The following is a 26,733-nucleotide window of genomic DNA, read 5'->3' as shown; positions in this document are numbered from 1 at the left end:
TAACATCCTGCATGCAATGAAAGCAAATACTTCTACTATGATTAGTAGTCAAAAAAATGTAGAAAAAAAGAAAAAACCCCAATGTTTCATGAACACCAGTATCACTTTTGCACCTATTTTAGGTTTGAAATTTTCACCGGTAAACTTTTAAAGAAATACAAATATCACATAGCACTAGTCAAAACCAGACATTTTTCTAATATTTTTGAATGTTTAATTGTCAAGAATTTAACAAAGCCATTATTAATACTTCTTCAATGTCAGCAGAAGTTGATAATACTCACCACAAGCCTCTCCTGCATTAATCGATTTTCTTTCCTAGCAAACAGATACTTTGGTAGCTTACTCTTTCCCAAAGCACTTATAAGAATTTTGAAATCATTTTCATTTAGATTTATAAAAATAGTTCCATAAACTGTTTCTAAAACAAAAAATTCAAGCTGGAATTAAGTTAAATTCATCTACAAAAATAACAGTTAAGAAAGAAAAAGAAAATTGTAGCTAGTGAATTAACTAGCTAAATTCACCAAAAAACATGACTCTATGGATGCATGCATGGGTGTACAACAAGGTGAATACAGAAATTATTTTACTGTTAATTCTTATATTTACAATTAATTAAAATGTTTTGGATATAGTACCAATCCCTTCAACAGGATCCTTTCTTCACATTTAGAAAATTGCATGAGCTGTTGCAGAATACTAAGTGCAAGGGGCTAGCAAGACATAACTTTATTCAGAGGCATTACAAATTTAAACTTCCATATTAAAAAAAAAAACCTTTTTATATAATCTGTCCTTCAAAGTGAATACTATTTCTAACTAAATCACAATATATTACACTTTCTTTTCTTCACATATTACTTTTATATGTCTGTAATAATAATATTAATATTAATAGATCACTCAATAGTAAATAACTACTAGACTTGATCTTAAAAATCTCTTCCAACCTGAAGGATACTGTATTGCAGCACTCACCAAGCATTCACTGAAATACTTTTCATCACCTCTACTTAAAGTAATTTAAAAGAGCAAGTACAATAAGCAGTAGTCTGTAAAATGAGCTAGGCATCCTACAGCATAACCCTAAGATAGGGAACACTTGAAATTAGAGTAAACTTCAGTATCCAACAACTAAAATCACTTAGATACAGTGTAATGTTATGTATATATATCTTCTTTAGTAAGTTATCTTGTAAATCTACATTTAGTTAGACTCATGAAAATACAACAACTATGGTATCAGCTTCTACAATATTAACCTAGGTTAAACAGTTCATTAGAACCTCAGTTCCAGGTAAATTATAGAGTCCTTAGTTATGTGAAATTCCATTCTAACTACTTGGAATCATTTGCATTTGCCTAGCATCACAAGGCAAGGCCAGTGATACCAGGCACAAATAAACATTATGGACTTTATAGTAGATATATATATTCTTGTTTATCTTACCTGCAAAGTTCTATTGACAAGTTTTAATGAGGCTTCAGATGTCTGGTTTCTAAGCAGACTGGAAGTAAAAGACCAAAAGTACACTGAAGACTAAAAGTATATTTTTAATGTTGTAAATATAAACTGGAGCAAGAATAATTAAATAAGTAGATGACTTCTAGCAAAAGCTTCTCTATTTTCTGCAAGTTGTAGGATTTTCAAACTGACAAACTATTTCATTGGTTACTTTCTGCTTCTGCAGTATTAAACTACAGGTATGATGGCAAGGAATGAAATAGCCTTTGCAACCACTGAACATTACCTACTGAATGAAGCCAGATTCCATCTAGTTTCATATTCAGTATCATATTTTTTCACCAGAAAGACACAAAAAGGAGTGTGGTGCATTATTGAATCAATGTGGATTTTCCTTTATCACACATTGTAAAAGACTCGCTTAGTTAGCCAGAGAGGTTTGTAACTTTTTCTAAGTATTTGAGAGTCTACAATACAACAAATATTTTTTTAAAAATCTTCCTAACATTTTAAGAAAATAATTTTGTAGAAGTAAGTACCTTGCTTAATTCTGATTGTGTTTAGAAGTGGTAAATTTTAAGATTTTGACTTAATCAGACAAATTCTTGATTATGAGCCTAAGAAATGTACAAATCAGCCTTTTTTACCAACCATTAAAAGAACTCAGTAAATCACAGTGAAAGACGGCAGAGAAAACTGCCAGACTGACCATGGAAATAACTAACAAGGAAGTGCTAAAAATATTTGACTCATCATATGATGCATTGAAAATCAGAATAAGGCTTTTTTTTTTGTGTAGAGGCTAATATGAATTCAAGATATGGAATCAAAATCAACTTCTAACAAAGAATGTCAATGATTACTAGAAATGAAAATATCAGTCATACGGTGGTGTGTTCTATTTAGATTAAATGATATTCAAATGCAGTTAATTCTTGGGGAAAAATTTCCTTCCACACACATTCTTAAAGCTGACTTTTTCATTGTGAAAATGATTACAACTATTTTATCACTTCCATAGTTGTACACTGCCATCTCAGTGATTGATGTACTTTACTTTAATCAGACATTCAAAAATCAATAAGCTACACTGTGAGCAGTTCATGTTCCAATATCCTAAGTCTGTAGCAGTGCAGGTTAGTCTGGAGTTATTTTACATTTTCAAGAATAGGCAAAAAAATTCCTACTCATACTTTACTTTACACATATCTGAAGATCAAAAATGAATCAGTAACATTTTTTGATGCCAAAAAAATTCAAGTTATTAAAAGATACAATATTTTTCATGACTACAATAATTTAAAACAAAATAACTATGTCATTATACTTTGTTAAAGCTGATCTTTCATGACCTTAATTCTTCAAAGATATTATGTTCACCTGCTTAAATCTCTATAGAGAAGGGAAGTACCAGAATGAAAAATCAACGTCATCTAAACTTTTCCCCCGAAATTACTTCCATTTTAGTGGGCATCACCATATTGCAGAGGAAAGGGACAGTAAAGACCATGTATACAGCTGCAGAAAATGCCAGACCTGTCTCAGTAAATGTCAAGTATTGTTTGGTCATGTAGAGTCAGCCAACCAAACTCCACACTTGGTCTGTGCTTACAATATTATTCTCTAGTCTACTAAAAATATATCCCTAATGTAACCTTACCATCTATTCAGCTGTACACTAAAGATTAACTGTAAAATATTATCTACCACTCATCCTTTCAGAAACCTGTGATCTGATAATAATGTTACTGGAATAACAGAAATATTCATTATATTATTAAGCATTCATTTCTCTCAGTGACAAAAAAATCTACATCATCGCACAGAGAAATGATGGATCTATGATTTTGAAAATGCACTTCCCCTAAGCTAAGTGCTTATTGATCTGTTTATGTAAATGCCTCACAGTAACACTGTCCCTGACAGAATTAGACTATGTACAAATAAATAAGAGATTATTCCTTTAAGCAAGGAAAATTTGACACTTGCATTAGTTGTGGGTTTTTTCATATTTGACTGGATTTCAGTCACAATTCTTTAGCAATGCAGAACCTTACCTCTATCAATAGCTACTTCAGAGAATGATGAAAATTGCAACAGCTAAACTACATCCCTGATAAGAATAAACAAATAAAACCAAAAAACCTCTCATTTTTCTCTTGAATATCAAAACAAAGCAATTATCCCAGTATTATTTTCAAAAGATAACCTTTTAGTTTAGATCATTCCATATACTCTTTGCATCTGCAGAGGCACTAGACATATGCTAAAAGAAAGATTCTTACTTGGTGTTTGGTCTTAGAAACAAATGCTAGAACAACCAACCCAACATGACCCAGCAAAACCTGGAACAAACATTCCAAGGCAACTCAATCAGTAATGTCAGACATGCTAGAGTACAATAATGTTAAGTTCAGATAAACACTTCTTCAGCCACATAAAAGACCTATTACTCCAGAAATTCACCACCTCAGAGTCCTTCTTAGCAGGCTCTCTACAGTCTCATGATACTTTGAAATCAACTACTACAGTTTGATCCTCACATCTATATCCTCAGAGACACTCAAATCAGAATTGGATAAGGTACTGTACCAGGTTGTCTCCTCATTCCTTTTTATATCTTCTGTCCTGCAGTCCTTTGGGTCAAGAATCACTGGACCTTGTGGATCTCTTGTTCCTTAAATGTGACCTTTCACAATAATCACATTTTCAGTAAGATACAGACATGCTTAGGATAATCTCAGACATATATTAATTTTAGAGCAGGAAAAGATCTTCAGCTAAACAGCCAAATTCCACCCAACCTTAGCTGTGGCAGTACTATTACTTCACTACTCTGAATTTATTTGTAAGGATAACTTCATTTTCCTTCCTGTTACTCAAGTTGGCTTCCTGATGTGACAGCATAAGCCAAACTCCCTTTGGCAGCAACTCAGTAACTGCACTCATCTTACATACCTTATCCTTGGTTACATAAGAGTACACTCAAGATCTGCAGCAAGCCTATTACAATCAATAGAAGAACATGAAAGTGAGTTTATTGTCCACACCACACAGAGTAAGAAGAAAGAAGGCAGAAATCAAAAAACACCATTGTTTCAAAGACTAAAACTCCTTTCTTTTAAAGACTAAAGTATGAATCATACATGCAATAAAACCTTTGGAGTAGGGTTTTTATCAGAAGTGATAATATGAAGTTCTATTACATCAGGAAGCAAGAAAATGAAAAAAATAACTAATCAGAAAAATAGCATGAGACTGCAAGAATATTTTGTTCTTTGAATGATGTTTTCAGGAAATTCAATGATTTTTCCATTGACACATCATACTTCACCACTGTGGAGCACTACTTCCCTTTTCAATGCAAGGAGCAGGGGAAAGGAAAAAAAAAAAACAGATTTAGACTCACATACATATTTAACATGTTACTTTATGTTGTGCTGAGAAGGAAAGATGTTTCTGAGAAATAAAAAAATCAAAACCCGAAAGGACATGTTTTTCACTGTCTTTTGATACTTCATTGAACTGCTAAACTCATAGAATCACTGAATGCTAAGTTGGAAGGAATCTCTGGTGATCACCTTGTCCAATATTCATGAAAGGACACCTAGAAAAGGTTCAGGACTATGTCCAGATAAAGGAATTCTGAAGATCTATTTTTTCTAATGCAGTAGCTAGCTCCTGGATGACAGGATAAGCTAATAGACATCTACATAAATCTGCTAAAATATATAGCACATGGAACACCTGAAACATATACTAGGGTATACTAGTCCAACAATTAGTTTACTTGGGCCACCAGGACAAGAAATGCAAAAAATAGCTTTCACTGATTTTTTTTGTCCTTGTTTTTTAAATAAACACTTATTTTCCTGGAGGAATAAACACTGGGGCTTGGGGGGCTTTTTTTCAGGGCAGTTGGGGTGGGTTTTTTCAAAAGAAAACAATTGAGAAATTTTGTCACTATCATTGGTTCCATTATGTATAATCACTTCTTCTCAAGGAATAGAAAAGTATGTGTCTTTGTAAATATTCAACTATACCAAAATAAATTCAGGTTTTAAAAATTAAAAAAAAGGTATTGTTAAGATAAACATTTAGTAAAGGCCAAAGTAGAATAGACCTCTCTGACCTGGAAAAAAGGTGCTGTCTAGAGAAATTACATATGTATTGCAGGGAATTTCAGAGTATCAGAAAATCTTTAGCTACAATACAATCTGTAGTTACATTCCACAGTTTAATTTAGGACACCATTTTTATAGAACATGGAAACAATTTACTTGGGGTTTAACCCCTTTTAAAATTGAGAAGCAACAGAACTGACAACATATCAGCTTTTTTCACTATTTGGAACTTTGACATTTCCAAGACTACCTTAAATCCCTCTTAATTCACAGAGGTTTATTTTTTTCATATGAACAATGAGTAAGAACAACAATAGCTGCTTCCTATGCTGCATGTACTATTATTTTTGTACTCCCAGTGTTTCTTTCTTCCTCTGTATTTCTCACTTCAAGACTGAAGAGAAGAAAGCTTTTTAACGGCAATAGCATTATGCTCTGGGTGACCTCCTATTCTGTTGAAGAGACGGATATCCAGAAATCTGGCGCCTCTAAAGTGTTCAGCATGAAGACTTTTGATCATCTGTAGTAGTTATAAAGCCAGCTAGGCATAACATCTTTTTGAGCAACTTAACTATCAAAATTCAGACACTCATTTCTGCCTCTAATCTTAGAGAAGCAGTAAGAAATCTTTCACTACTATGGGTTCAGTCCTGTAGGAAGTAATGGCCCAATATAACTGGGTTAAAACTGTCTATTAATTTCCTAAGATGAAAGAACTTTAAAGTACATGTTATATATTGCCTTGCTCAAAATCATGGCAATTAGTACACAAACCTAGCATCACACTTAGGAATTTCAATAAAAGATCAATAGCTACTTTTCAGGCAGCTAATTTTCAGGCAGAATTATCATAGCAGAGAGCATTTGGTCTTCAAATGATCCCATTTCTCTTCCATATTGGAAGCAGTCAATTCTGTATCAACTCTTTTCTTTCTGACCCTTTTTAAATTTTATGTAAAATGAAGACTGAAATGGAAAACAAAATAATAAAAATATGAAAATTTACTCTATTTTTATGGCTTATTACTTATAAAAGAGTTGTTGAAATCTTTTATGTGAGCTTTTATATACCAAAATTCAAAGGAAGTAACTGGCTATGGCCATGCAACATACACTTACTAAGTATTTATTCTGAAGCACACTTTTTCCTCTCGGATTTTATCTGGCATATTTATAGTGGCTATGTGCAGACCTATGGTATACTCCTGTAACTGCATGAATTTGTTATCAGAAAAAATCATACACACAAAATTGTATACTGCCTATCCCTTTTACGTATAGAAGGAAATTTAAAAAAAAATAAAATCCAAACACAGACACATCCATTTGAAAAAACATAAAATCAATTTGCTCTTACGTTCTGTATTTTACAAGAAACTCCCCTTAAAGCCTTCTGTGCTTGAAGCCTTGTAACATTGAGATCATGCATGGGATTCAACTTAATACACCTAGAAGTGCTTAAAAAAGTGCTTTTAGATGTCACAGTATCTGTAAGCTCCTGCACTGACAGCAAGACCACAGAAATAACCAGAGGCCCAGCCAGGCACTCCAAGGCATAGGGACTCCATGCTTAGGGAACTGAGTTCCACAGGCTATTTTCTGCTGGTGAGAACAACCTTTTAGGAACTGCCTGAAAGGAAAGGCTAGCTTCTGCTTCAAGGCATGAAAACTCAGAAACACTTAAGTCCTTTTGCAATTGTGTACCTTTCAATCTCAATTGTCCTGACAATTCAGATTGACCTAGTTACCAGATATCTGAATTGAGAATTGTCCAACGAGGTAGTAGGGTACACAGAAAGAAGCTTTAACTTTGGCTTGCCTATGTTTGACTCCAGGTGTGGTAACACTCTAATATTCATCCAGAAAGAGGACATTATACAGAAAATATCAGCTTTCCAATCAAAGTAGCAACTGTTCATTGATCTTTTCTAAAAGGACAACTTCTCCAATGTATATTGCTACACTGAGACAGACTTCCACTATAGAAAAATGGCGGGGAAGTCTGTGATCTAAGATGAATTTACCATAATTTTTTTCTTCTAATTCTGCTAATATCCACCTAGCATCTCACTAATTCATATAGGCTAGAAGAAGTGACTTGAAAGATGTTTTAATTTTTCCTTCTGTTTAGAAGACATGTGAATTCACTAAAATTTTAGATTCAGGGCTACTGAGAATGGCTTGATGATTTTGAAGGCAGAGTTACAACAATAAAATCTTATAGAATACAGTGAAAATTCAACACATAAAATATTCAAACCTATGAAAACTTCCAGTATTTTTAATAGGTTCTAATTCATCTGCTTTCTGCAAGACTTACTTTTACTCCAGCTTTGCTGGGAGAAGTATCACTTGCTGACTCTTTACAAGAAAACAGAGTAAAGAGAGAGATTTTCCAGAGAACTTTCCCCATTAAAAAAGGTGAAAAAAGTGACCTTATGACAGAAGAGGGAAAACTGCATTTAGCTTGTGGTCTTAGTAAATGCAGACATTTGGCAAAAGTGTAATAGAAACACAGCTGAAACAGTCAATAAAGCAGATGCCAAGCTCAACAAAATGAAAAAAGTTCTGTCACAATAACAACAAAAAAAACCACCAAACCCTTAGCATACTGATATTTTCAAGAACAACATTCAGACATATGTTTAGATGATTAAAATGTGCTATTTTATGTGTCTTACAATACAGGTGGACTAATAATTCAGGCTGAGGGATTTTTCAAACATACCAGTTTCAACATGCCAAAACAACTGCAAGTTTAGAAACATTAACGTATTTCTCTAGTTCTTGCTGAAACATAAAACTAAACAACCCCTCCCCCAAAAAACAATCATGTGAATCATGACCACACTATGTATTAATAATGTAATAGCATATGAACATTATAAACTACCAAAAGAATTTTCCTAAAAGTAATTTAAAAATTAATACAACTAAAAAGATTTCAATGATATGTTTTCAAGAAAAGCACAGGTCTCAAAAGCAGGAAGATGCGTCCAAATAATTTTCATTTGATCTACTTAGCATAAAAAACCAAGTAAGTATGTTCTGCATCTATGTGATTTACTAGATCAGAATGTTCTTTCACATTGTTCATCTCCAGTTTTTGTTTTATGTTTTATCACATTAGAAAATGAATCACTTATAATTTACTTTGTTTTTACTCTTTTTTATTACAAAGGCTTTGGGGAGCAGTCAGCAGATGCAGGGAATAGAGAACAGCTTAATTTACTGTCACTTGAAAGAATCTGAAAACAAAGGAGACATCAAAAGATGCATTGGACCAAGTCATCAAAATTTGCTAGTATTCTATACACTAAAAGACTGGATATTATGCAAAGCAGCCAGACCTTTCTTTGTTCCATTCAAGGAAATCTTATAGCTAGCAGTCTGATAAGATAAAGATCACAAAACAGAGGAGTTTGCAATAGCTACTGCCCTTTATACAAGTCTCCGGTGAAAATACTGGCTTTAGCAGGAATCAGTGAGAAAGCTATTTTTCCCCCATTTTGTCATCTTTTTAAATTAAAAAATACATTTCCTATTAAATTACAGAAAAACAACTAGCCTTCAAATTGGATTTCATAAATTCTCTTCCAGTACTACAGAGGTGTAGGGTAATACTTCAGTGGATATAAGAACACGATGTTTGGCCCCTCAACAGAGTTCAGGTACACCATATAAAGCTGGAATTTTAAAAGGTACTCCATTTAACAGAAAATTACTGTTCAAAAAGACCTCTAGTGTTTTTCTGTCCTCAAATATGTTAAGACATTTAAGCAAGACTTGGAGAAAATCAGATTAGAAATAAAAATTGCTATTCACTTAGACCAAATTCACTTATGAAGAAGGGACATATTTTCAACTATCATTGCTCAGCCATGGAAGTTCAAGCCACAAGTTTCATCTCAAAGTAAAACTTCAGAAGAAAACCACTACTGATTATGAAACCCAAGACCAAAAAATTGGCCACTCTTTCCATGCTTGCAATGGCAGTGATAGCAGATCAGCACTATGCTCTGCCGTATGTTCCATCAGAAATTTAATATCTCAAATATCACTAGAAGTACCCTGAGAAGCTCCTCAGCTGTATTAAATTACACCTCAAAATCCCTCAAAACCACAACCCTCCCATAACAAAATAAACCAAAGAAACAAAAAATCAAAAAAATCCTATAAAAACCTTTTTCATTATTAAGCTTTAATCTGTGCCCAAAGATCAGTTTTGCAAAAGTCTAGAAAAGCTTGTCCCCAAGAGTAGGGTTTACTATTTGTACTACTTGCAATGATGATGCCTGATACTTTAATCAGAGCCATCTTACTGCTATAGGCAAAATTTAATTTTTCAAGACGGCGGATTAAGGGCCAGGATGCTGTGCTGCTTTTACCATGGGGAATGGTAAATGAGGAACAGGAGAAATACTCAGATCTAAAGTAAAGTAAAAGGCTCAGAGCTAGGATGCACAGAACTGGAGGGGGGGGGTGGAAGGGGGGGGGGGATCCCTATAGAACTAGGTTTGATGCTTCTCTACAGCAGAAACAGAAAAATAGAAGATAGCAGCAGCATTGCTAGGAATTGCTAGCCAGCTGTGTCACTGCACAGTAAGAACTGTTTTCTGACCATTGAACCCTTCTCCCTCACTGGCAGCATCAAGCTTGCCTCTTCAGGGCTCTGGCTCATGTGAGGTAGAAAAGGGCTAACAGCTATTTTGCTCTGCAGAGTAATCCACTGTGATCGCCTGCCCTACCTGTGGCAAAAGACAATCCTGATTTCAACAAAAACATTGTAGAGATGGGGATGAGAACAAACCTGAAACAGCAGCAAACTCAAATTACTAAGCTTCTTTTTATTTGGCAATACTGCTACAATGTACTTTTCCAAATAATTATATATCATCTACAGATGCTAAATTTCTGTACTTTTTCAAAGGTAACCAGTATCGTTCTCAGATACACTGTAGTTTAATGCAGGGTAAACCCAGTACTTCAATCTCTCTCCCATATTTACTAATTACATGTATTTTCCTTTTGATTAAGTTGCTGGTTTGTTTTCATTAACAGTCAGACTCTTCTGCATGATCAAACCCAAAAAATGTTACATTGAACAGCAGTCCTGTAACTGATCACCTGGTAGGGTGACCATGACTATTTCCAGACACTTCCTCAGCCTCTGTTAAGCCAGTGACAGATTGCAGTTATTAACAGGTCAGTGAATAAATTAATTCCAGGGCACTGAAAATGATGTTCACAAAATGAAAAGTGGCCTTGCTGACATTGCATCACTATTTCTAGACAGTGTGCTTGAACACCAAATAAATCTCACAACTTGGATGAGTGCCAAAAACTAGTGACCTAGTTCCATTAGTGTGGGAAAAGACTAGCAATTGGTCCTAAGAGAGCAGATTACCAAAATAACTTCGCACAAAAACATTCCATAAAGAATTTTCTTTAAATCAGATATTTTCCAATCTAACAAGTCACTGAAAATCCTGTCTCCCTTGAAATGTCAGTCTAAGATCCATTAAATTCTAAAGTTAAAATGCCTTCATATTACTCATGCTGACATTCCTATACAACACTTCGATTAAACAGAATAAATATTATCTTCTTTCCATCTCATTATCTCTTTCCATCTCATTCATAATAATTTAATACTGTTTTAAATCAAAACAGCTTTTGCATTTTCAGTGAAAAATGTAACACTTCAGGCTTAAACAAAAAGTTTTACTAATAAAAGTAAGTCTATTTTTAAGCAACAGTAATCTGCTCAGTAATCTTCCTTGATTAAAAATTCCTTGGCTCCTCTTCAAAAAACACACTGAGCATAGATGAGCTCAACAGCTGTCAACATAATTTTTAGGAACTTACCAAGTATTGTTGCGTCTATACTAGCCCCCATTTATACACTCCAGCTGGTCCACCAGAGCCCCACTCCCAATCCTTCGCCTCCAGTAACATCTATATTGAGATGAAGACATTTTGAAGAGGGGAATCTTAATAACACACAAAGTAAAAAGATATTTTCTCTCTTTTCATCTTTCCAAAGCCTGTTTCTTTCTGTAAATTGCTTTCCATTCACTAATACAGCAAAGTGCAGAAGATAAACTGAAATACTGTAAGAAAACTATTATAGCACTGGTAGAAATCCCAGAACATTCTTTCCTAAGTCAGACTTGAACATGACATAAGTAATGCAATGTAGTTAATTTCACCCAGCAATCCCTGCTTACAAGTTCTTACTAACACATGCCAATGACAAAACCGCAACTGTTCTCTGCGTGCCATGCGCAGTGAGGATCACTTGTGCAATGACTTACACAAGAGGTCTAGAATTTATTAAAAGGCTGAAAAAAAATCCATGATCATTTAATCCCCTCAAAATGTTTGGTTTTCTTTTATCCTCCGGATTCCCTCTGGATTCATGGCTACTGAAAAAATCCTAAAGGATGATCATAGCTTTTGCAAGATTTACTGTGGCAAGCACTCATGTCAATGGAAACTTTGAGCAAATAATGTATGAAGACTGGTGACTAAGTTTTGGAAGGACATACCCATCACTTAAATTTTAAAAATGCTGTGGGAGCATCTGAGGAAAAAATAAACAGAATGAAACCCCATACTAATAACTTTCTTCTTAATAAACCATTTATGTAAGAGTATCAATAAGAAAGTTTCAGCATCTTACTTCTTTCTCCTCAGTTATTAAAAACTTTCAAAATCCTCATGTTTGTATCTCCAACTCATTTTGTTTTTCTGCCAATAACTTCCTGATCAGTGTGCACATTTTTTTACTGCTTTTTCTCTCCTACACCTTCTGTCTCTGTGTCTGTGAACAATGTCTTTGTAGGCTATGATCCCAGCTATGCGTACAGGCTTTGGCAGTATCGTAACTAGGTGCTGTCAGCTGTAGACTTAAAAATAATAAAGGGAAGGCATGGGGACAGGGGCATGCACCACGGCAGTTGAGTCACTTTAAACCACTTAAAAGTGGCTAATAAGCTGTTTGATGCCAATTTATGAAGCTTCCTTATCTCAGCCATAAAAATCATGCAAGTCTTCTACAGATACTTTTTATCTCACAACTAAAATGCACATTTGGTCACAGAATACTGAAAATGACCAAGCGATATGTAATACGATAAGCTACACAGTTTGCAGCCAATGTGACATCTTCAGCATCTTGTACTAAATTGTGTCTATCATGGTACAGATTAACCAGCTTCTTAACACTACAAGGAGTATTTTCATCAATGCGTTTACACATCTCATTTAGTGACATACCAAGAACTAAAATAAAGAGTCTGTTTCTAGGGCTGTCAATGCAGAGAGACAGGATAGGCACTAAGCCTCTCAAAATTACCTAGATGAATAATTTTCTTTACTCCTTTTATTTTGCTGTATTCTACTGCCCTGGTATGTTTTACATGCATATATACTGGTAATTTGGTAATAATATATATCTGCTTGATTCTATACTAAAAGATAAAACGAGATTTTTCCCCCACCACCTCGAGTTTTTAGAAAACAAATTCCAAACCCAGACTGAGTTGCTTACGCATTTTCATCTTCATTCTTCATTGATTCTTTAAGGTTAATAATTTTCTGTACTTCATTTACCCATTTCCTCTACCTCTCTTTAAACTCATAAGGAGTTCTTTCTCCTTACCACTTTTGCTACTGTAGAGATAAGAAAAATAGAGAAAGAGATGCTTTAGTTTGTAAAATAGAGTGAGTTAGTGCAGCTGCAGGAAGAAAGGACACTATTGAGACAATATTTAATCTCTGACAATAAGCTGAAGCAGCAATGAGGCTCTTTATACAGGAACTTAGAAACGTAGTCAGAAAAGATAGAGAACCTTAAAATTCAGAATTGCTGACTATAGAAGAGGCTGAGCCTAAAAATCTAAGCTGAAGATTTTTGGTTTAGCCTCTAGGCCACCAGAAGGAGTCAAGTCCTTAATTTGTCCAATATTTACTTCCAAAATGCAGTATTTTTTTTTTAATTTAAAAAGAGACCAAACAACCAAACCATCAATTTTTAATAGAAAATTTCATGCAATTCTGTCTTCCATATCCAGCAAATTTTAATTTTTCCCATGCCCCATTTTTCCCAAGAAACACCAGCTACTATCACTTGGTCTTCCTTTTGTTTTTGCATAAGCTTAGAAATGAGATATTGAAAGAAAATAATAAAAAAACTTCACATGAAAGTGTGCCATTGGAAGTTTCTAGTATGATTTTCAGTGGACAAGAGAGCTTGAGACAGACACTAGGTTCTGGTTTTAGGACATGTTTGGGGAACAAAAGGGTGGTCTTCTACAAAGTAAAAAACGGTGGTCTTGTACAAAGGCCTTGTACAACTTTTAAAATTAAGTCCAAGCTTAATGCAAAGGGCAAATTATTTCATCAAATGCATTCATGAACTCTGATAGATTTGTATGAGTCAACAGAAAACTCATTTAACTGATTACGTGCAAGTCTGTACACAGGTATTTTATATTTTAACTGGCTTTGAAAAAATATTAAGTTCCTTACCTAGCAGCATTTTAGATCATTCTTTTCTCTATTTACTTTATTCTTTCCATGTCCTCTTCATATGAGCACCCCAAGTGAATATGACCTACTTTGCACCTATGTTATGAAACCTAGCGTGAATTTCATTCATATTGTTACACTTGGCCCAGACCATAATTTCTATTCTGTGTCATACTATTTTAATATATGTGGTGAGAAAAACCAAGCTGCAAAAGCAAAGTTTGGGTTTTCTTTGTTTTCAAAGCTTTACTGCATAGTTCCCTGCAGTACGGAGATGGTCTGGAAAAGATACAAATGTGACAGTACAACCCATGCTCAGTGAAAGAGTACCTGAATGGGGCTTCAGTCTACATTATTTAAGGAGGACAGAAGAAAACAAGTAAATTGTTTCACTTTTTCATTTTTCTGGCTGTCATTCAAAAATGAATGACAATCCATGAATCCATGAATCTCACAAAACAATTTTCCAACTCATGAAAGCTTTCTTATATACCTATGATAATTAGGAAAGTAATTGATACATTGCTCAGGTTGTAACAACAAATTTTAGTAAAAACAGTACTCCAAAATTCAATCTTGATACACCAAAAATAGTAACCCTTTAATTTTTCAGCATTTATCAAATGCTATTCCTATTATTGATGAAACGGAAATAGAAATCTAAAGAATATCTTAGCAGTTCATCGTAATGTGCATTGGATTTCAACTTGAAATTGACATTCAATTTAACCTTTACACTTGGCTGAATTGGACAACTACTTCTGTTAGCAAGAACATGTTCTGTGTGAGTTTTTCCCATGCAGAAATTCCCTTGACATCTTTCTCATCCAAAACACAATTATTTTTTTTAGCTTTCAAGTAAGTACTGCAACAGAGACAATAAAGATGTTTTTGAATGCAAAGAATTAAGGAAAATATACTATGATAACCTAAATTTACTTTTCATTCTACACTGGTTTTCTTCCTATGCAAAAAAGCCTAACATTTCAATGTTCCTATCTCTTATTTTATAGTCTTATAATCTGCAAGCTCTATAAGTCTCCAAATACAATTTGAAGTCTAGAAAAACAGCCAAAACACTATTGTTACCAAAGTACAGGGAGAACAGAGAAATGCTGTAATTTAATCTCCCTGGTTCTATATTTTAAAGACAAAACCAGTCCCATCTCCTACAGTTTGAAGCTTCAGTTTCACCTTTGGAAAATAAGGTTTAAAGCAACTTTTAGATAGAAAGAACATATAGTTTATTTACAAAGACCTTCTTAGAGAGTTAGTAGAGGTTTTTTTTGTTTCCTTCCTTTTTTTTAAAAAAAGTCTTCTTAATAAGATATGCTTTTCATCTGAATGCTCTCAAGGAAAGCACGATCCCAGGGCTACGTGCTTGGTTTTTATTTTAATATTAAACAGTGGAAGACAGCTTGGTAATGAAGTAGTGGGATTTCTGGGAGGAGCATGGAAGAATAAAAGCAAAATTATGATAAAATGAATGAAGCCTTGCTAATTAAAATGCCTTTATAAACACAACAAAAAAAAAAGAGTGACAGCTGTAAGCATGCAGGCCAATAGCCGGTTTTTATCTAGCAATGTCAAATTACCTGCTTCCACAAGTATCAATTTCAATGAAGGTATTCTTTTTTTTTTGATGGAAACATAATTGTTGATGTACTTCAATACATCATTTAGCTTACACAGAAATCTTTTGTATAAATAAATTGCATAAAGAAAACACAAATTATATTTTATATATATGACTGTCTTTTCTACTTCTTGCTATCACAGAATACTTCGCTGTGTGAAACCAATGTATCTTGTTCTATTATTAGAGTGGGAAGTTTATGTATGTTCTTTGCAAGTACTTTTATCTTCACCATAACAGATCTAATACTGAGTGGTATATAAATACAATTCTAATAAACAAACGCAGACCCGCCTGAAAGGCATCATCTATCAATTGCAGGCTTAGTATGACATTCACCATGAGAATCTAGAGATAAACAACCAAATTACAACACAAATTGAGACAGTTTTAAAAAGTAACAAAGCAGAAAAACAAAGGACTTCAACAAAAAAAATGCTCCAAAAGAAAAATTTTGGCTGAGGAGAAAGTTGTCACTGAAAAATACTTCCTTTGCAAGCTGAGAGACATCAAAAACTACATTCAATTAATGACAAATATTTGCACTTTTTAAAATGTCAGTTTGGGAAACAAAACAAAGAGAATGAACACAATTTTCTTGTGTAAAAAGACTCTGCCCACACTACTTTGAGTTCTGTACAGACACAGGATTACACAGAAAATAAGTTGTTTAAACAGCTTTTAACTAAAAGATCAAAAAATAGTAACTCCTTTTAGCAATGAATAGCTTTGAGAAAAGTCACTCTGACTGATAACAAGCATCTCCTTAAACTGCAAAGCTAATGGAGTGTGGTTTCTCATGAAATTCTGTCTCATACAAACTACTTGCTGTCCACTGCAATGAGTATTCTGGGTGAAACATTATCCACAGCTAAGACACACACAACAACTTCCTCCTGTGCCCTTTCTTGCATTCCAAAGAACAGGTTAGTTCATGCTGAAACCTTTTCATCTGAGGCCAGTACAATTTTCCCTTCATCTGTCCACCTATTTTTAATAAAATTCTGAGGAATGTTTGTTTTTGCAACCTCTACCCTGTAAACCACAAATTCTACCACAACAGGCTAACAGACACTGAGTTCACAGTGAAGAAATCTGAGGAAGAAAGGGGATGAACAAACCCATACACACTCTGAAATACAATACAGCACAGAAGAAACAGTCTAAGAGATCTTGGACTACATGGAAGATAACTTCCTGACAGAGTTGGTGAGTGAGCCAAGAGGCCAGGTGCCCTACTGCTATTTATGAACAGAGAAGGATGATTTGCTGCTCGGAAGCCATCTAGGGCACAGGCAACTATGAAATGATAGTTTTCAGTTCTCAGAGAAGTAAGGAATGGAGTCAGTAGACTTGTCACCTCAGACTTACGGAAGACAGACTTTTGCTTGTTTAGGAGACTATTTGATAGGGTCCCTTGGGAGGCAGTCCAGAAGGGCTAAGGCTTTCAGGAAGGCTGGAAATTCTTCAAGAAGAAAATCCTAAAGCCAGAGGAGCAGATCATCCCTATGTGGCAAAGAAGAGTCAGTGGGAAGGAAGACGAGCCTGACTGAACAGAAAGTTTTGCTGGAACTCCACAAAAAAAGAAAACACTTGGGAGACAACCCCTTGCAATGCTTCAGGCTTGAGGCAAAGTGGCTAGAAAGCTGCCTAACAGAAAAGGACCTGGGCTGGTTGTCAGCAGCTGAACATGAGCCAGTTGTGCCCAGGTGGCCAAGAAGACCAATGGCATCCTGGCCTGTGGCAGCGAAAGTGTGGCCAGTAGTACCAATGCAGTGATTGTCACCCTGAACTTGGCAACGGTGAGGTCACCCCTTGAATCATGTGTCCAGTTCTGGATCCCTACAGAAAAAATATTAAGGTGCTGGAGCATGTCAAGAGAAGGGCAGTAGAGCCAGTGAAGGGAGCACAAGTCTCACGAGGAAGTGCTGACGATTGTTAAGCCTGGAGTAAATGAGGCTTAAGGGAGACCTTATCGCTCTCTACAATAATCTGAAAGGAGGTTGGGGTCAATCTCTTTTACCAAGTAACAAATGCTTCAAGTTGTACCAAGGGAGGTTTACACTGGATATCAGGAAAAATTTCTTCTCTGAAGGGTTGTCAAGCACTGGACAGGCTATCCAGGGAAGTGGTTGAGTCACTTGAGCGGTGTAGATGTGGCACTTAGCAACATGGTGTAGTGGTGAATTTGGCAGTACTTATTTGGCAGTTGGACTTCCTAAGCTTAAAGATCTTTTCCAACCTAAATGATTCTATGACACGTTTTTTGTGTTGGCATAAGACCACTTTTACAATGATGATTGGCAGACTCTCCTTAGGAAACAAAAACCTTCAATACTCATTCTCAGGTAAGTTTCCCATCACCAAGTTAACAAGCTTTTCTCTGTGTTACATATTTCAACTAGTTTCAAGATTCTTTGAATCTTTCCTTCCTTACTAGAAAGTGGGATGTACTCAAGACGAAAAACAGAAAGTTTTTCTACTTTTCCTAGTTCATGTTCTGGCAGTTTAAGCTTTTCCCATAGTGCAGAAAAACTGGGTTTAGATTTCCAAATGCAAAAGGATAATCCTGTTCCCTCACAAAGTGAACAGCAGGTCTGTGAACATAGCTATTGTATAAAAGGAGGCACTGCTGTCATCCCACTTGGTCTTGATATGTTGTCTGTCATGGATGAATTTTCTGAGGAGATTCAACCTGCTATAATACAGCATACTCTATAAATGCCTACTTGGTCAACACCCTCAGCAGACTTAGAAGGAACACTTTGGTTAACTCAACTCCTGCTCAAACTTAGCCTTTAGAAAGTTACAGTACATCTGCGCATATTTAAAAGAAAAATTTCTTGCACCTGGGAAATCTGTGTTTGTCAATAGACAGCACCTTACTGTGTCTTTTTGACAACCACATTTTATTAAGAATGGAATAAACCATAATATACAACAAGGTCCAAAACTTAACAGCTGATATGCCCTGGATCTATATTTTAATTCTATTGAATTCTAGTAACAATCTTCTAACACAGCTCTTTCATTATAAATTACTGGGATATTAAAAAAGCAAACCCTCACAGTATAAATATGTTTTCCACATAGCTTCAAACACCTATATTAATAATCACCCTATTTAAAGTTACATCTATCACATACACCTGGCAGCTGACAGACAAGAATAAAAACAGTAGCTTGCCACGGTACAGAGACCTAGCTCAAAGAAGCAACTCAGTTTGCCAGCAGATTTCAGGTATACTAGATGGCAGCAGAAATCTATGTAGGCCTCTTAAGAGCTACAGCTCACTCTTCAGCTCCACTCTGCAGTTCTGTTTTGGCTCAGAACAGCTTGAAATAAACACTCTCAGAAAATATTCCATTAACCCGTGAAACCTACAGTTCAAGTGTGTATATCTGGCTTCTCTACCTAAATGATATATCCAAAATTCCTCCACTCATTATTCACTTTCTTTCTGGTGCCTTTTACAAAAGGCACAATCAGTTACTATTTGGATGATAAGAAGCAAAAAGGACTGAAACACTGTCATTGCTGAACAGGACTGATGTAAGCGCAGGCTGATCAGGAAAAAGTTGTGATTACCTCAAATATATTCAACAAAAATAGTTGTCAGAAAGGCTGATAGGAATAGGGGAAAAAATTCATCACTGAACATACCCCAAAATGTTGTAAGTTGGAAAGTCAATGTAACAAGATTAAATCTGTGACATTTTGAAGGACATGCACCTGAAGACATACACCCGAATCATTATTTTAGGATGAGGGAAAAAAATATTTCAAACCTCAGTCTTTGAATAGCAGTAAAATATTCTGAATGAAACTTATAATGAATCAGTTAACTAGCATTTTAAGGTAAGAGCACAGAAGTCTGAAACATCTATAATTAACTGAAGACAAGGAAATGAGACAACCTCAAAAAGCTGAATACAGAGAATATATAGAGAATTTGAGCTGAATTTCTTGAGCTCGAGAGTATGTTTTCAATACTGTCCTACAGAATTACTTAGGAAAGGAAGGAGTGGGAGGACAAAAAGCAAAAACTGACAACAAAGATAAACAGCATAAACTTCTGTCTTTTTATTTACTGGAACTTATTTCCAAATTTCCATTATTTCATGATAACACCACTACCAGTAAATACATCTTTAAAATCATCTGCGTTATTATCTTTATCCTCTACAAAAAAGAAACCAGACATCAATCATAACTGTTTTCCTTATGTAAAATGCAGCTCTGACCAGAGAAAGTTTTGACTGAAATCACATCTCAACAATAACCAAAATCATACAGCAATTGAAATCGTACAATAATTCCAGATTAGTCATAGGATGGGACAGTTTTATACACAAAGTTCATACCACTACTGCTATTATGGTTGATTTTACTGTTTTTTTACATGACCTGCAATGGTATCCACTAGAACTGAATATAATGCTTTCAAAATAGGTTCCACCGATTAGAAAGAAAACAGGAGCAAAGAAACATTATAAAGTTCCCAAGAACTCCCAGAAATGAAGGTAAAAAATCACAGGGATGCACCTTTTTCCCAGCTACTGCCATTTTCCCAGAGCAGCAAATATCTTAATTCAAGTAGCAATAATTAATACATAAAATAAAAACATAAGGTTTTGTAATAACTCCTTGAAAATTATTAATTACATAACATTCATTCATCTTGAGTATGTGAAAAGCAGGTCAACTGGCCTTCGAAATAAAAAGAAGTTTTTGACTCAAAAAATCTTGGCAAGGTAACAGATTTATCCAGAGCTACACTTCCAATTCTTAAACTCTTTACAACCAATATACAAGCAGCTTGAAAGCAGAATTTGAATCCTAAAGTACCAAATGTTATGTAAAAGTGGATCTTAATTCAAATAATTGGTTTTGTACACTGACAGCTAATCCTTCTTCCTTGCTTGATCCTTTGTAAAATTATTCAGTCTCCAGATCAAGACATTAAATGTCATTTACAGAATCACTCAATGTTGACTTAGTTAATGAAGACTTTGCTTAAAAACATAGTATACAGGTGACTGTCTCTGAAGATAAGAAACACACTTTTTAATTTTGGTAAATATTACAAGCAATAAGGTGTAACACATGCTATAATACTTAAAAGAAATATAAGAATAAGCACCATAAACAATTCAAAATCTAACACTAAGTATGTGTGTTATTTAGTTATCTGTGGTAGCAAAAGCAAAACATTCATACCTGCACCTGGAATGATCGCCAACTTTGTTTCAACTAGGCCCATTTTAGCAGAAGATGCTAAAAAACAGAATGTAAAGAAGTTCTTATTCTAATGTAGAAGGAAAAAAATCTATGGAAAATACATCATGATGACCTAGAAGTTTGCTAATATATTAAGTTTTCTTCAAAAAGAAAAATAAATCACTTTTTAAAGAATTTGTTTATTAAAAAAAACAACTTCAAATAGATTCAACTGATCTGCTTTTAGTGAAAGATCCAACTACTTCCATCAAGGTAAATTCAGTACTTTAGTCATTTTCACATAGCAAGTAAGCAATAACAGTGAGTAATGAGACTTGCATTCAAATGGAAAGTACTAAAAGAAAATGGATGTTATTGCTTAACATCTTAGAATGGGGTAGAATGCTGTATCTGATTATTTGAATTCTTTAGGTGACAGAATATTCTCTAAAGTCAAACAACATTATAAATCCTAACTTACTGGCTCAGAATGAAGTATCCATTTACTTTCCATCAACAGGCTTTACAGTTCTGACAGCTCATTAGCTCAAGATTCCTCTTTTCAAGAGTGTCTGTCACTTTTACAATTTAATTTCTTATGTAATAATACACTTACTAGCAACTTTTGTTTTTTCCCTGCACCCTGTTTCAATAAAATCAAGTCTCCATCTAGAGCACTTCAAACACACAAGAATTAAAAAAAAAAAAAAGAAAAAAAAGAAAGTAATTGCATGACCCTTTAGGCAAGACTGATAAAATTAGGGTCAGAAGAATCACATAAATGTTTAAAAAATCAATCCAACTAACAGAGTTAAGTTGTTATAAATGAAATATTAGCAAGTATTTAGACAGGTTTCTGCTAAAGCACTTTCAAATAATGGGTTATGAACAATGTCAAATATCAAGTAAGTTTTGTAAGACTGTTGCCAACAGACAGATTAGTCAAGCCAGCTATAACACTAATAACCCTACATTCCATAGTAGTATTCAGACCTACCTGCCACCCGTATATCACAGGCTAACGCAAGTTCTAGGCCACCACCTAAGGCAGTTCCATCTATTGCAGCAATAGTAGGTACAGGCAGATTAGCTGAAAAAGAAAGTACCAATTAACACCAACCTCATAAAGAACACTTCTGGAAAGTAATTTCAGTAGTTTTGTTCATTCTACAGTCATACATTTCAAAGCTAGAAATTGTGTCTTGACATTCTCAGACCACCACTGGCAATGATGGCCACCACCATTGCCCCTTTTCTCCTGTAAAGCAGCTGCTAACAGCTTAATAGAGGTGGGAAACTCTTCAGTTTGACAAACAAATGCAGATACTGCCAGCACACATGACAGGTAGCAGGGCTCCAGAGGCCTGTGCGACCATGGCATGGTCTATATGTAATTTATCACCAGTGTTCTGATATAAGCAAGTCATTTAAACAATCAGCCTGAAGTACTGCTTTTCACCTTCTGCAAATTCACGTTCTCTTCATCCCTATTCACCACAAACTCAAAGTTTGATGAAAAATGCATTTTGATTTTGGAAATACATTTATATATTACAGCTTTAATTATATTTAATGTAAGAGTTAACACAAGCTACCCATTTTAAAATATACTCAAACAGTAGTCCAGTAGTACATTGTTGCTACTAAAGTTTCAAAGATAGTGAAAAGCAACTCATTAGCCAGACACTTGGGTGTACAGCTTTTTTAAATGTTAAATCAGCTCTTGACAACAGTTTTTTTTTTGCAGATGTTAAAAAATATTTTCTTTGTTTTAATGTTTCAGCTAATTTAATTCAATGACCAGTTCATTCAGTTTCATAAGCCAAAAATAGAAGAGGAAAAAATTATTCTACCAAGATATAAATTAAAATGATGTATGAAAGACTTTAAAAGACTTATTTCCTTTTAAAATCTAGAAGGGTAATATGAAAAAATAGTAATTTAAAATAATTAAAAATATAAAGAGTAAAATCTAGAAGGGTAATAAAAATTATTACTTCAATGTATTAATTAGAACTTTTCCTAGTCAACTAGCTAGTTCTAAATTTAGAAATTGTGCTACCTAGCTTACCTTTTTCCTGTCTGACAAATAAACTTCAGATAACTTCATTCAACAAAAGAATCAATTAAATATTGGTATACATCAGCATGACAATTATTATACAAGCCAGTAGTCTCTCACTGGGTAACAAACAAAATACGTCATTAAACAAAGGTTATTTTAGCTGCAAATTGACCTGCATTAATGATTAACAGCTAATGAAAATCCAATTGTCTTTAAAAAAAGAACAAAAATTTAGCAATGCTTTTCAAGATTCTAACAGATGCCTTAAAACAAAGTCCCTGGGTTACTGGTTTAGATCATTATTAATAGTGATTATCTGAATCAATTTCAGTGCCAAAAGAGGCTACTGATTACTGCTTGCAAGAGCTCTTTCAGTGACTTAAAAGAGCTCAAGGTATCCATTATACCTGCCATCTGCCACAGAAGGCATAGGAGACAGAGGAATAGTAGAAAAATCTGCTCTTCCTCTATTTACTTCTTCTTAGTTATATGGAAAGGCAACTCTCATTTCCAACAGGCCAGGGCTCCTGACAGAAACTTATAACCCTGTCAACACAACCAATTTGCCAAACAGTCTTGCAATTTTGCTAGCTGACACAGCTAGCCTTTCTCTCAAAGAAATATGCCTTTGCCTTGGGTAAATAAAAAATAGTTTGCCTGAACATGAAGGCAGGGTCATTGTTAACTGCAGTTTCCAGCAGTTATTGCCTATATGAATGTTCCATTTATCAGAGACTAGCAAATACTATCTTGAGCACTGTTTGCATGGCTTTTGCAGTACTCCAAGGCAGAATACTTTCCTAAGATAAGCAACTTCTGGAATTAGCTATGGTGCAATTCAAGTAGACTATTACATATGGAAATGGAAGTTACAAAATGAGCATTACAAAACAGCTTGGTTTCAAGAATTAGAGCCAGCTCCTATCACAAAATAATAAAAAAATCATAATTCAAGGGGATAAAAAGCAGTTTGACAATGTTAGAATCATCACTTCCCAAGGATATTAATTTGAAAGGATCACCTGATATAAGAGTTGACAATGAATGAAAGGCAAAAGACAAATCCCCTGTAACAGCCTTATGTGTATCTATTAAATGAATTTAAGAAATTAATCCTTTTAACAGGTTCTTGTGAAGCATCAGAAAAACTAGCATCGAAAAAAGTTAGTAATCACTTGGGATTGTAAACTGAGTTTCCAGGCCACAAGAACTTTTTAACAAGGGTGAAGTTTCCTGGAGTATTAGTATTTTGTAGCATAAGAAACACGAGATCACATTTATCTGCATGATTTTAATGTACAGCTGCCAAAACTGTTGAGCCCATAACAAAAGCAGAGATGATGTTTGACAAATAATGCCCTGTAGGCTTAATTGAGTTGTATGCACTCAAACTTTAGGAACAATAAATTACACATATAGACAGGTCAATCTCCACATGATTCTACATGATAAGGCTCATTTGCTATGAGTGATAAAAAATATTTAAAGCTTTGCCAAGAGGCCTAGTGGTTTTATGCTTTAACATTCCAGATTTTTGTAACAGTTCAAATAACAAGATACAAATTTTGGGCAATTGCTGTACTGCTACTCATACATCCTAAATTCTAGATGTGATTCGGATTTATCAGGGTGCCATCATGAGCTGCACAGTAAAATAAAAAAGGAGTTTAAGATATATATAAAAGAAACAGATTAGCTAAACTAAATGAGAGAGTACAACACAGAGACAAGAGTAGACCATGTATACATAAAGATTTAAGTTGTCAGAAGTAATTAAAAAGACTAAGTAATGAGCAGCATTAAACTTTAGTTAGAGAATTTCACTGAGTTACCATAGCACATCAAAGTGTGGACTGTGAGCTACTAAATAATAAGGTAGTTCACAAAATTAATTCAAAAAGGATTACTTCACACTTCTATTCTAATGTAAAACATGCTGCTTATTCTGTAAATACAAGTCTATTCTGCACATAAAATACATCCCAAGCAAATGCCAAAAGTCACATCCTAATGTAACATCAATGCTTAATTATATTACAGAAAAGTAAAGTTCTAAGTACAGTAAAGAAATAGAAGGGTCCAATTCAGTTTATGTAATGTCAGCACCAGAGCCAGACATAAGACAAAAACACATCCCTATATTTGAGATCACAAGAGCAGAGACTTCTAGCTGAAGAGAAGACAAATGTGAACAAGCAAATTAAAATAAATTTAATGCATAAGTTGTCTAAAGAATAATCTCTTAGCACAGAAGCTGACAAAGCCTGTAAAAAAGGATGTTTACTGGTCATTCAAGACATGACACAGGTAGAGTGACCATCAGGTAAACTGAAGAACTTCAGTAAGAGAAAATAAACTTAGTTACATTAGATACCTCAACTAAATCCATAAACAGCTCAAACAAAATAGAAAATATGGCATACAGCAATATAAAGAAATGAACATGCTTCCTTTCTGCACTAACTGTGAACTTTCAGCTCAACTTCAGAAATACATCCCTGATAAACATACACGTCACATGTAGTTTTAGATTAGGTGGACTGGCAGCATCTTGTAGTCTTGAGATACTCCCAGCTTTCCTGTGACTCTTCATTACTGAAAGGTGTAGAATAGAGTAAGTAAACCCATGGTTTTGTCATGAGTACAGAATGTCACGGGGGAGCACTTTGCAATTAAGCATATAAAAACACATGTAATGTGTTGGAAGTAATTTCAAACAATCACAGTTGCTCTGAGGCAGGTAATTGTTATTTCACCTTCAAGTGACTTTCCACATGATGTCTACTGCTGCTGACTAACAAGGGATTTCCTTCCTGCTTAGAGACCATGATATGACAAACAACAGACCAGCATATAAATACAGGCACCTGGTCTGGAGGATTTGACCACTAAATAGTTTCTCAGATGTGTGCCATAACACCCACACAGCTGAGTCATACTACTGCAGATACTGGCATTCCCCAAATAGAAAGTAGAAAATGCCTGGATTCTACTGATCTGAATCATAAATGACTGTTTAGTCTTTGCACTAATTTATTAAGGAAGTTCTTATAAAATTACAGATATGTAAGATAATAGCTGGGCGGAAACAGGATTACATGTGACACTTTCTTAGTAACTGTCATGTAGCCTTTTTTTATTCCTACACAACATCAGTTTCTCATTACTGACAAAAAAAAATAAATGGTCTGATCAACAAGGAAAACCTACGTTCCAAGTTAGTAAGGATGAAGGAAGCATGAAGAATGAGTACATACAGTAAAACCAAAATGGCAACAATTCACATATGAAAGTAGCCTCGTTCTTATGAAACATTATATACAGTAGATTTCATATAATAGGCAAGAAACCACATTCTTTAGCTGGTGTCCCATTACTCAAAGGAAGACCTACTGCTAATGCTGATCCCTTACTGTGAGTTCCTGAAACAGGCAGAGGAAGAATAATATGGTTATTCAGAATTCCAGACTTTGTGATTTGTGTTCCTAGTCAACCTGCATGAACCTGTCCCAGCTGATTAACTTAAAATATTTAAAATGCAGGAAAAATAATTACAAATTCAGAATATATCAAATTCAAAAAGACCAACCTCCTTGGAGTGTCCTCCTTGCTTGCTAAACAAATTTATATATGTAAGATTTTCTGTAAGCAACTGTACTACATATTCATATAAATGGAAAAAAA

General features: G+C 34.6%; 1 protein-coding gene across 1 annotated transcript in view; it reads right to left on the bottom strand.

Annotated features, from left to right (window-relative positions):
• The window catches only part of AUH (AU RNA binding methylglutaconyl-CoA hydratase), a 113,143-nt gene that overhangs the window by 31,636 nt on the left and 54,774 nt on the right, over positions 1–26,733 (bottom strand). The window contains exons 5-6 of the mRNA XM_066568877.1: positions 21,982–22,074; positions 20,985–21,041 (exon numbers count right to left, since the gene is read on the bottom strand). Of these exons, the coding sequence (XP_066424974.1) occupies positions 20,985–21,041; positions 21,982–22,074 (150 nt within the window). The remainder of the gene's footprint in view (positions 1–20,984; positions 21,042–21,981; positions 22,075–26,733) is intronic.

This window comes from Molothrus aeneus, chromosome Z (genome assembly GCF_037042795.1).
Source record: "Molothrus aeneus isolate 106 chromosome Z, BPBGC_Maene_1.0, whole genome shotgun sequence".
Lineage (NCBI taxonomy): Eukaryota > Metazoa > Chordata > Aves > Passeriformes > Icteridae > Molothrus > Molothrus aeneus.
Note: the sequence above shows the minus strand (reverse complement) of the source record. Positions and strands in the feature narration are given on the sequence as shown.